Here is a 12,737-nt window from a genome sequence, read left to right on the forward strand (position 1 = left end):
GAGGACATAATTTCACAGTATTAGCATAGTCAGGACCCAAAAGGATTCTCTGCTGTAGGAAATAACTAGGACATAATCTAAATCCCAGCCAGCATCCCCTTTTAACCAGTGCGCCCTTCAGCTGAGTTTTCCTTTCAGCCAATGAGTGCATGTTCTAAAAACTAAAAATCTGTCTATATTTATCAAAATACAAGATAAATATGTTGTAAAGATAATCACATGAAATATCCCTGAACAAAATAAAAATTTGAATTCTTTTGGATTTCTTTTCAACTAATAATAATAATGACTGACAGGTGACTAATCTCCAGCATTTTCCATTTTGGGCAATTCATTAAAAGAATCTAATTTTAAAAACACTTTTCAATATAATTCACATTTTTTCCAAATTACTGTACCTGTTCCACTGTCTGATTTACAATCTTCAAGTAGCTTTGTTTTAAAGTTTCTCCATTTATGAAGGTTATCTCAGATGACACAATAGCACCTTCTTGACCAGTAATTACAATATCCAAAGTGGCAAACAGTCCAAGTAAAAATATAATTACTAGTGGTAAGAATTTTTATCTTCCTTGGTTACTACCAATTAAAATAGTTTGCATATCCCAATCAGATCTAGAAGTAGTTGGTAGGATTTATATCTCAAGAGGGGAGTTAATCAAGTCTTTATTTAAATTCACACTTTTCTATTACAAAGATGTAACTATGACAGCTAATGAAAATTAAGAACTGAGAGTTTGGTGAGTATCAGTCAACAGAAAATTATTCAGTACCAGGTCTAAGCACTCAGTCATTTGACCATTCAACTCAAGGGGGAGACTTAGATAAGTAATGTGGTGTCTAACTACATTAACATGGATAAAATGACACACAGCTATAAAGTGGGAAAAGTGATTTCAGAAATAAGAGAAATAGCGTGACATATTTTCAAAAGAAGTGAAAAGGAATAAATTTTTCACTATAAGACAATAAGACAGAATCTGAAGTAAAGTAAGATTTAACTTAACTCCAAAGGAAGATTAATGAAATATTCGGGTACAGACATATAGAAAAATGTAAAGATCACAAAAAAAGGAAAACAGGTAAACAAAAACAACATATGAGAAACAGTGAAGGAATGAGTAAAGTAAAAACTGGAATGTGAGGCCAGTCCTCCCACAGCGTGCCCCAAGCTTAAGCGTGTAGCGGACACCCCAGGAAGGCCCAGTGCAGTACTACCTAGTGCGTGCAACAACTGTCCTGCTGGCTGCAAGCCTCAGCTAGCAGGTGCCCACTGTCCTCCCCTCTGTGCTTGCTTTCAGCAAATTCATATGCTGAGCTGACTGAACCCTTATCTTCTTCCATCTGGAAGGACAGAAAAGGAACAAGTCTCGTATTACAGAACAATACTCTCACTGTATATAAGTTTAGAATCAAAACAGCAAGTCAGGGTCCACAATCTGTGAGGCACAAATGAAAGTTCACACACCACATTCATTTACTGTCACAAAAGAGAGCTAATAGGAGCTTCTTAAGGAGCATACAACAGACCACACAAAATAAAGCCATGGTTATCCAGGGTACAAAGTTAAATTAAAACCAGGTTTCCGTCAGTAAAATTCAAGTTCTTCTATTAAATTCCTTTCCACTAACAATTAGGGTTCTTATTGCAAAGGTATGTCTTATTTCATATTTCTCATGCTCCTTCTCAGAAGACTTCTCTAACTTCAGCAGAGTGGAAGGGTCAATCATATAGCCTTTCAAATGTTAGACATATGGGTAAGGGGGAAGCTTGACTTGATTTAGTAAACAATTAAATCCTTAATTTAAAATATCTTTAGTGAGTATTAACTAACTTAAAACAATTTCTATTCTTTGCCTTTTCTATTTCACAGGGGCCATGCCTCATGGCTTGTGGGATCTTAATTTCCCAACAAGGGATTGAATCCAGGCACTCAGTAGTGAAAGCGTGGAGCCCTAACCATTGCACTGCCAGGGAATTCCCTCTATATTTTAAGTATTAGAGACCTTCTAAGGAATATGTGCCCATGGCCAAGCTAATTTAAAAATTTTAACCTTTCTTTAAAAAAAAAAAAAAAAAGACCTCAATAAAACATACTTTTCCCTCATTTCTATGTGTTTTCTCAGTCTTAGGGCTAATGAATAATTATTTCTATAAAAAATGCTATAGTAAATTTCTTATATACATAATAAAGTAGAATTTCTTGGTTTCAAGAGTACAGTAAGTTTATGTAAAGACAGCTTATTATTATAGCTTTGCTTTTTATAAGGGAGTGGAAATATTAAAAATGAGTTTTCTTTTATTTAAAAAAATTATTAATAGCTTTGCGTTAATGGTTCTTAAGAAGTATCAATACTAACCTTATAAAAGATTTGAAAACTCTTAAAGACATTCAATACATGTATAATTTTCCTGTCACAATAGTAAACAAGTTATCCTGAACCACACCCAGGAATACTGTTCAACACGGTTCAAAAACAAGATGCATTTAAATTCACAGGGTGCACCAGCAGACAGATATTTGTGGGCACTTTTTCTTCATGAAGCTATGAGCAAATGCCCATCCAGTGGTCATTCACCACTCATGTAAGCAACTGTTATTTCTGCCTGACTTTTGGTTGATTATATTTCTTTTTGTTTTTTGCTGATGCTGACAGTAAGTGAATAAGACTATAGTATATAAAATGGTCATCTGATAGGTGAAGAACCTTGAAGCTCAGAGTTGACTAATCTGATTAGAATACAGAGGGTGCAGTGCCAAGGGCATGCTGGGCTAGCACTCAGGCCTACCGACTACCCAACAGGGTCTGCCATTGTTACACGACCTGACTGGAGAGTGACTTGTAGGAAATACAACGTGACTAATGTACCTGTGTCCATTGTATTCTTTCACAGATGAATGAATGTTAAGCTTACTATTTTATTACACTATTAAGGAGTGGGATATCTTTAATTTACAATTTCTGTGCTTCATTCTTTTTTTGTCTATCACTGCTCAAAAAATGTTGCTTGATTTGCGCCACCATATGTGAAAATATAATTTAATAAAAATATTAAGATTATTCACAATGCAAAAGTTAATCCTCACAAATCTGCTTACCAGAGTGTTCTTTTAAATAATGAGTTCTCCTATTGCCTTAAGGTTCATAATCAGATGTTCAAAAATGTGATAAGTACACAGTTTTCAGAAGGCACATATAGATAAAAATGATATACATATTTGGCTTAACCAAAGTTGGAGGTAAATCTTCCAAGTTCGTTTTCATTTTAGTTCTCGTTTTAAACATGAAATTTAGTTGACTACCACTTAAACTCCCATTTATATATCATCTACATATTTGTAATTCAAAGTAGAATGTTTCAAAAACCCTCATACGAATAGGAATAATAAAATCAAAAGGTTTGGTAAAATTTGGAAGAGTTCAAAATTACAGGGTTACATAAGTTATTTAAGCAGGGCTTTGTCAAAGTCATTCATTTGATCAAGTGAACACAGATTAGAAATCTACAGAATAAAAAAGAATTTTAAAAATACATATGATTAAAAATCCAGGGTGAGAAGCTGAAAGGTGCCAAAACTAAAAACAAAGAAAAAAATTGTAGTTATATTACTTTTCCTCTTCAAACGAGATTGGAATTGAAGTTAATATATAACTTTGGTATCTTAATATGAAAAGTTCGAGGATTCAAACTTTCATTCTGTTCCATCAAAAGACATCTTGGGATTACTAATTATTTTTTGCAGAAACTGACAGAATGAATCTGTCGGTAGAGATAAAGATGTATATGAGATACAAAATCTATTATTCAATTTATAGATGCACTAAACAGTAGCAAGGATATGAACCATTTCAGCAGCATTACAGTGCACAAAGACAAATAGGCATGTGTATTTACAACACATATTAAGGCAAGATAAAAAATAGGCAACTCTCACTTCTAAGTAACTGAAACTTAAAACTTTAAATTTTATGATGAATTTCTGTAGCTTAAATTACTCAACATGCAGGAGCATTCTTAAATACGAGTATGACAAGCAGAAGCATTAGAATTGTGTTAGGAAAGTAGTTAAGGTATAAAACATATAACAAAGTACAGATCTCTGTCCTGTTATGCTGAATTTTCATCTCAAAGAAATGGATATTTTTTAGGTTTTAACACACATAATGGTAAAGGTCAAATTAGAGACAGAGCTGTGCTAACAAAAATGCCCCACTCTTAATTCATGCCTCTGCCCATCTTTTGAATATAAATTGACCTTTAGCATGCAGAAGAGTTAACGAGGTTCTACTCCTCCTACTCTACCTAAGTTTGCTCAGCTGATTCCTTGCCCTCGACAATGGCTGCAGTGCGATGAACTCGTCACTGAAAGCGACTGTGTTGGAGTACATCTATAAGTGGACAGAAAAGGGATGGGACATACAACAAGTCAGTGAGCTGTATTTATCATCTAAGAGACAGACACAGGACAAGCTTTGTAAAGACATTTGTTCCTACAAGAGCAGGAAGTATCATACATGCTACACATACATGACTGACATTTGTAGGGCTGTTGGCTTTGCTATCCCAAGAATTTACTCTTATTACCACATTGCTATTCTGCAGGAAAAACTCAAAATCGATGCTGCCAACTCTTCTTGTGATATAATTTTTCTTGCTACTATTTGGATGATAGCAAAATGAAGTAAGGAACTGACAGCTTTCTAACAATTTTATCATTTGAAATTAGAGGTGACAGTACAAGTCTGAAACAATAAAAATTACTGACTATAGCAAAAGAATAACATCACACATGGGATTTGAAGGACCATATACTGTCTTAACAAAAACAGAAAAATCCCCCATAGGCTAGGAAAAATCCCTGAGTGAAAGTAGAGATTTCCTCTTTATTTTTATATGTTCATTTTTTACGAAAGTACAATTGATTTACAATGTTGGACCAATCTCTGCTGTATAGCAAAGGGACACAGTTTTACACATATATACATTCTTCTCCTCTTTAGATCAGACCCCAGTTGAACATCCAGTCAAATCATTTAAAAGAAATTTAGTGGGGGTAAAAAGGGAGATTATACAGGCTTTCAGACATAGAAAAATGATTGATTTCTTAACTCCATTTTTTAAATCAATTAAAACCCATGGTAAAAGAACCAAAATATAAAGCACTTTTAACTTTTTCTTGTTTAAGGGTCCATCTTAAGGTATCAAATACTTCCTGTGTAATCCTTTAAAAAGAGGCCTATAAAAATAATAAGGACTAACATTATCATCCTGTATTATCATTAAGAAATCTCTTTGAAAGATATAAGTATGTAAATACTCTGCCTAAAGAAAATTTCCAAGTATAAATGTAAATAATTCTGATTTACTTTTATAAAAATTTAAGTTTCTAAGTGATGTCATTAATCTATTTTGATGAAATATAACTTTAGGCAAGCAGACAAGACAAAAATGTTCTTCATAATGGTCTAGAAAAAGTATAATAGTCAATGTATTAAAACTAGTATTCTATTACCAAGAATATCTCTGAAGCTTAGAAAAAAGGCAAACCTTTCTGATATACATTTAAGTAATATCTTGCACAGTGGAAAAGTTTGCCCATATTCAGATATAGATAAATGCATAGGCAGACAGAGTAATCAGATTATGCAAAATTTTTCAGCCCCAGCTGAAGATCAGTATTAGAACAGCATCCAAATCATTCTTATAATTATGTTCTTACTGAGGACTTACTACATACAGACCCAGGTGCTTCATATTAACTGTCTCTAACAATCATGTAGGGTAGTAATTATTATTCTGATTTTATATAGGAAGAAACTGAGGCTTAAGGAAGTGACTTAAGAATATACATTCTATGGTTAAAACAGTATTTGAATTAAGTCTGTCAGGCTTCAGATGCCTGCACTGCTTCAAAGGTGTTAAAATGTATACTGGCTAGAATTGAGGGACCAAAGCATATAAATGCTAAAGAAATGTTAATATGATCAATTGAAATTAAAACCATATACTATTTAAGAAGCCTAACTAATCTCTAAATACTTAGGAAGCACTTATTCTATTTGTAGCATTAACACACAACTAAATTTCCAAAATTTAAACAAAAATTTGCTTTGCATACAACAAACATGCAAAAACAACAACCCCCATCCCCCATTAAACAATTAATAAGCTTGGTGTTTACAGGAGCATAGAAGTTGATTAGAATGTGTTCCTGAGGATATATATTCAATGCCATGGTACAGTTAACAGAACAAACTAGTATTTCCAGGTTATGTACAAGTCAAATTACAAAGATGGTACATTCCACTAAATAGCTTTTATTTCTTGAGCATCCACTTTATCTGAATATTAATTATTTCATTTAATCTTCATTACAAATGCAATGAAATAGACACTTCTGTCGTAATTTTACCCATGAGGAAACTGAGACTTAAAGTCAGAGCTAACCAGTGGTAGAAAGAGGATTTTGAACTCACAACGATCAGGTCCTTAAGAACATATTCTTAAACACTATGTAAACACTGTTAATACCCGTTGTAGTTTAAATACTTTAGTGAGTATTCAATGAGAGAAAATATTTTGTAAAAATCCATTATGTAGAAGTTATTTCGGTTAAAGAACTATTTCTTTCTTCTGCTGACAACAATATAACCTAAAGAAGTACTACTGAAATTCTAATGATTCTAAAGACATGAATATATATCCCAATTATATATATTTGATAGAATGCTGTGATATTACTTAAGATATATTTATACTATTATTTGGATATGACTTGATAGTTTTATATTTCTAATCTACTTCTATAAAATTTTTAAAATTATAATTTTTCAGGAGTCAAAAACAATACAATTTTAACAGTATCACATTTAACAACATTTATATTGCAAAATACTTGATACAGGAATAGTTAATTTACTATTTTCTAACAGGAGCAAATTATAATGACAACTATTCATTAAACACTCCTAATTCAAAAGGTACTGTATATAAAATGTGGTTACCTGTGCCTTTTCGATATTTGTAGGATGGAACTGTCGGTCAAATACTTTTTTCACAATATCAAGAAATAAGCATGTAAAAACCATGAGGATTATGGCAAACCAAGCAGAACCACTTGATAGGAGCTGAATAAATACAAAGTACATATTCTGGGAACTCAAAAATGGCCTGCAAAGAAAGTGGGATTAATAAAAGAAGAAACTGACAAGACAGATTCTTAAATCAAGACATTAAGTAAACCACTATATTCAAAGGTTACAATTTTAGGTATACAGCGGTAAAATGTTCAAAATTTCAAATCAATGTAATTTAATTAACTAATAAAATGTGATATACTTTCATTGTCAAAAATAAAATCCAATTTAATTCGCTTGAATGACAACCATAGTTTTTATAATTAGGAAGTGGCAAGTAGTTGACTTATTCTATCCCAGTGGTAGGAAATCCAAAGAATTATGTAGTAATACAGACTTAAGAGGTTAAAAAAGCAAGAAAAAGTATGTAATAAAATGTTTTCTACTAAGCAACTATAAGGTTGATAACCAAAATTTTAGGTTGAAAAGCTCTAGTTAGAGGATCTTCTTTATACACTTATTTTAAAATAAATGTACTCACAAATATTACTAGTTCTACACAGTAATAGGTTTTGTCAAGATACCATTTTTGGGGTTTTGTACATATCACTTCAAAGCAGTATGGGGAAATACAGGAAAAAATGAAGAAATAAAGAGGAATAAAAGCAAATGATAGTCATGAGCATCCTTTTATAATCCTAATGAAAGTTAATGTTTAGCCAATCCAAGTTTTTTACCCGCTTTTTGTAATATTTTGCAGACACAGTAGGCAATGTAATATAAATACTCTAATTCAGGGACTTCAGTTGTCCATGACTTATCAAAGAATTTTAGGATTCTTTAGGATAAGCATTCATTTCTGATCTATCAGAGAAGCTGAATACCTGATTTTAGCAATGAAGATACAGCACACTATTTACTTTTCAGAGATAAAGTTACCTTTTTCATGAAACTTTAATGGTTCTATGTGCCTTATTTTATTATATACGTTAGTAACAATTTAGAGGTATCAATACTATGGTTAGCATAAAGAACAATAATTTTCAAGTAAATCCTATTTTTAACCTTTGTGATCTTAAACAGTTCAGTATCCAAATAGAAAAAAAGGGATAGTAAGATTATTGTGATGAATCAATGTAATATCTCAGGTAAAACACTAGAATGCAGTAATTGTTAGCTTCTTTTTTCTTCCTTATTAGTAAGATCAACTGAAAGAACTAAATTTCTTATCAGGATAGGCTCTTAAAACTATTCTGAGCAGAATTTGTTCAAACCTATCATAATAAATATTAGAGTTGAATCAATATAATTAAAATACAATATAGTAACTCACCAGAGAATCCCTCCATAAAACAAAGAAAACACAAAATAGAATAAAATAGATCCCCACGTAACAAGATGATTGATCCAGGTCCAAAAATGAGTTTCCAAAGCCATCTAAAAAAATAAATTAAAAAATCCTTAATGTAAATTAATAAATCTTTAACTTCTCAGATAAAACCCAAGAATAAGTGACTAAAAAGTTCCTATGGCAAAGTCCCTCAGAAGACAAATATTAATGAAAAGCTCCTAGTATGAAATTGAACGATTTCAAGTTTATACTATTTTTCTTCTGTGAGGAAGCAGCATTAAAATTTCATGAGTACTTTATCAATTCCATGGGCTAAACCAGCTTGTGTTATCTTGCATTACATATAGAGAAGCACAATTTCACAGGTGGGTATTGAGGAGTTAACTTTCCTTTGACTAGAAAAATCAGCTGAGGCTTTCCAAAATAATGAATTAAAAAATGAATTCATAATGAATTTGACAAAAATTAAAATGAATTATCAAACTAGCCATCCATGAAATTATGCATGACTAAAAAGAAAAACTATATCACAAAATAAATGAAGAAAATTAGAATTATATAGACAAAACGTGTCCATACTTCTAATTTCTGTATCATACCTTTGCTGTGACGGTAATAACCATGACTGTGAAGACCAAGGTGCCAAATGTCCAATTTCCAAACATCTAAAACATAAAGAATAAACTAGTATTGTATTACATGTTAAAATGATGCTGAAACAGAAGTGATGCAAAGAATAACCACATTCTTTACTGAAAATCACTTGCATCATTTATGTCAGGTACATTTGAAATCTGCCTAGATTAGTAAAGTTGAAGGAGAATGAGAAGAAATACAATAAAGCATTATTATGTTTATTACATAAATGATCCTTTGGATAACATTATCAGACTGGAAACTCAAAGACAGGCTTGAAGTTGTGTGGCACAGATAGTTTTTAGTGACAATTATACACTGGCTGGAAGAAGCACAAGCTGGAATCAAGATTGCCCGGAGAAATATCAATAACCTCAGATATGCAGATGACACCACCCTTATGGCAGAAAGTGAAGAGGAACTAAAAAGACTCTTGATGAAAGTGAAAGAGGAGAGTGAAAAAGTTGTCTTAAAGCTCAACATTCAGAAAACGAAGATCATGGCATCTGGTCCCATCACTTCATGGGAAATAGATGGGGAAACAGTGGAACCAGTGTCAGACTTTATATTTTTTGGCTCCAAAACCACTGCAGATGGTGATTGCAACCATGAAATTAAAAGACGCTTACTCCTTGGAAGGAAAGTTATGACTAACCTAGATAGTATATTGAAAAGCAGAGATATTACTTTGCCAACAAAGGTCCGTCTAGTCAAGGCTATGGTTTTTCCAGTAGTCATGTATGAATGTGAGAGTTGGACTGTGAAGAAGGCTGAGCGCTGAAGAATTGATGCTTTTGAACTGTGGTGTTGGAGAAGACTCTTGGGAGTCCCTTGGACTGCAAGGAGATCCAACCAGTCCATCCTAAAGGAGATCAGTCTTGGGTGTTCATTGGAAGGACTGATGCTGAAACTCCAATACTTTGTCCACCTCATGCGAAGAGTTGACTCATTGGAGGTGGACAAAGACCCTGATGCTGGGAGGGATTGGGGGCAGGAGGAGAAGGGGATGCCAGAGGATGAGATGGCTGGATGGTATCACCGACTTGATGGACGTTGAGTTTGAGTGAACTCTGGGAGTTGGTGATGGACAGGGAGGCCTGGTGTGCTGTGATTCATGGGGTTGCAAAGAGTCGGACACGACTGAGCTACTGAATTGAACTGAATTGATACAGCTGTTAGTAACTGCTTTACTCCTGTCACACAGTAAATATGATAATAAACCCTGTTCAACTATAATTATTTTCTGAAACCACTCCAGCCAAAAGTCACAAGAGAATACCTGCCACTGTATTTTGGACACATAATAGAAAGATCAAGTAAAAAGAAATTTATACACAAAACCAACACTTGAAAGGAAAGATAACGGCTAGTGGAATGACTCAAAGGATTCCATGTAAAAATACGGTTAATGCCAGTCAGATAGTATTGCCCTGGGCTTTTTAGCCAAAACTGACTGCTGCTGCTGCTAAGTCACTTCAGTCGTTTCTGATTCTGTGCGACCCCATAGACAGCAGCCCACCAGGCTCCCCCGTCCCTGGGATTCTCCAGGCAAGAACACTGGAGTGGGTTGCCATGTCCTTCTCCAATGCAGGAAAGTGAAAAGTGAAAGTGAAGTCGCTCAGTCGTGTCCGACCCTCAGCGACCCCATGGACTGCAGCCTACCAGGCTCCTCTGCACATGGGATTTTCCAGGCAAGAGTACTGGAGTGGGGTGCCACTGCCTTCTCCTATTAAAAATGCAGATTTGCAGATTCCCCAAAGAATATCAGGATTTAATTTCCACAAATAAGAGCATAACCAGAATTTTATGTCAATTTAGGTCACCAAATAGTCATAATCTTTACCATTGGTTTTAAAAAAACTATTTAAAAGACCAGTCATTTAAAAACAAATGGGTTCCAATGGCAAAAAAAACTTATCTAAATAATTCAAAATAAATGACAAACTCAGCGCTTAAGACCCTGAATAGCCAAAATAATTTGAGAAAAGAATAATGGAGCTGGAGGAATCATACTCCCTGACTTCAGACTATACTACAAAGCTAATGTAATCAAAACAGTATGATACTGGCACAAAAACAGACATATAGATCAGTGGAACAGACACACAGATCAGTGGAACAGACACACAGATCAGTGGAACAGGACAGAAAGCCTGGAAATAAACCTACGCACCAATGGTCTAATTAATCTATGACAAAGGAGGCAAATATATACAATGGAGAAAAGACAACCTCTTCAATTAGTGGTGCTGGGAAATTGGACAGTTACATGTAAAATAATGAAATTAGAACATTCTCTGCTGCTGCTGCTGCTAAGTCGCTTCAGTCATGTCCGACTCTGTGTGACCCCATAGACGGCAGCCCACCAGGCTCCCCCGTCCCTGGGATTCTCCAGGCAAGAACACTGGAGTGGGTTGCTATTTCCTTCTCCAATGCATGAAAGTGAAAGTGAAAGTGAAGTTGCTCAGTCAGGTCTGACTCTTAGCGACCCCATGGACTGCAGCCTACCAGGCTCCTCCGTCCATGGGATTTTCCAGGCAAGAGTACTGGAGTGGGGTGCCACTGCCTTCTCCGAACATTCCCTAACACCATATAAAAAAATAAAATCTAAAGAAAGTAAAGACCTAAACGTAAAATTCCTAGAAGAAAACATAGGCAGAACACTTTGACATAAAATGCAGAAATACATTTTTGGATCTGTCTCCTAAAGTAATGGAAATAAAAACAAAAATAAACAAATGGGACCTAACTAAACTTAAAAGCTTTTGCCAGCAAAGGAAACCATCCACAAAACAGACAGACAAGTTATGAACTGGGAGAAAATATCTGCAAATGATGCTACAGATGAGGGATTAATTTCCAAAATATACAAACAGCTCATGCAGCTTAATTATAAAAAAAATAAATAAATGGGCAGAAGACCTAGTAGACATTTCTCTAAAGAAAACACACAGATGGTCAACAGGCATATTAAAAATTGTTCAATATTACTAATTATAGGAGAAATGCAAATCAAAATTTCATTAATGAGGAATCCCCTAACAGTGCCAGACTAGCCATTATTAAAAAGTCTACAGAAGGATTTCCTTAGTGGTCCACTGGTTATAAACATGCCTTGCAATGCAGGGGATGTGGGTTCAATCCCCGGTCCAGGAAATAAGATCCCACATACCTAGGGGCAACTAAGCCTGCATGCTGCAACCAGAGCCTGGCGATCTAGAGCCCATGCTCCGCAATGAGAGAAAGCCCACATAGTGCAACAAAGAGCCACCATGCCAGAACTTTCCTACACTGTTGGTGGGAATTTAATTAATGCTGCCACTATGGAGAATAATGGTCCTTAAAAAGCTAAAAACAGTTACCATATGATTCTGCAATCCCAATCCTAGGCTTATAACCAGAGAAAACTACTTTGAAAAGACACATGAACCCCAATGTCCATAGCAGCACTATTTACAATAGCCTAAAACACAGAAGCAACCTAAATGTCCACTGACATATGAATGAATAAATAAGTGGGGTATATACACAATGGAATATTACTTAGCCATAAAAAATAATGAAATAACGCCATTTTTGGTAACATGGATTCACCCAGAGATTACTATATTAAATGAAGTAAGTCAGACAAATATCATATGATGTTACATACACAGAATCTAAAAAAAAA

General features: G+C 34.3%; 1 protein-coding gene across 6 annotated transcripts in view; it reads right to left on the minus strand.

Annotated features, from left to right (window-relative positions):
• Window positions 1-12,737, minus strand: part of ATP11B (ATPase phospholipid transporting 11B (putative)) — a 124,187-nt gene that overhangs the window by 16,765 nt on the left and 94,685 nt on the right. For 3 of the 6 annotated variants that reach the window (XM_027540180.1, XM_027540153.1, XM_027540196.1), the window contains 3 exons: window positions 9,031-9,096; window positions 8,414-8,517; window positions 7,009-7,174 (listed from right to left, as the gene is read on the minus strand). In XM_027540180.1, coding sequence (XP_027395981.1) covers window positions 7,009-7,174; window positions 8,414-8,517; window positions 9,031-9,096 — 336 coding nt within the window. Of the gene's footprint in view, window positions 1-1,218; window positions 1,345-4,306; window positions 4,393-7,008; window positions 7,175-8,413; window positions 8,518-9,030; window positions 9,097-12,737 lie in introns of all 6 variants that reach the window. The other 3 variants (XM_027540170.1, XM_027540159.1, XM_027540188.1) reach the window with 3 other exon arrangements.

The sequence above is a fragment of the Bos indicus x Bos taurus genome, chromosome 1 (genome assembly GCF_003369695.1).
Source record: "Bos indicus x Bos taurus breed Angus x Brahman F1 hybrid chromosome 1, Bos_hybrid_MaternalHap_v2.0, whole genome shotgun sequence".
Lineage (NCBI taxonomy): Eukaryota > Metazoa > Chordata > Mammalia > Artiodactyla > Bovidae > Bos > Bos indicus x Bos taurus.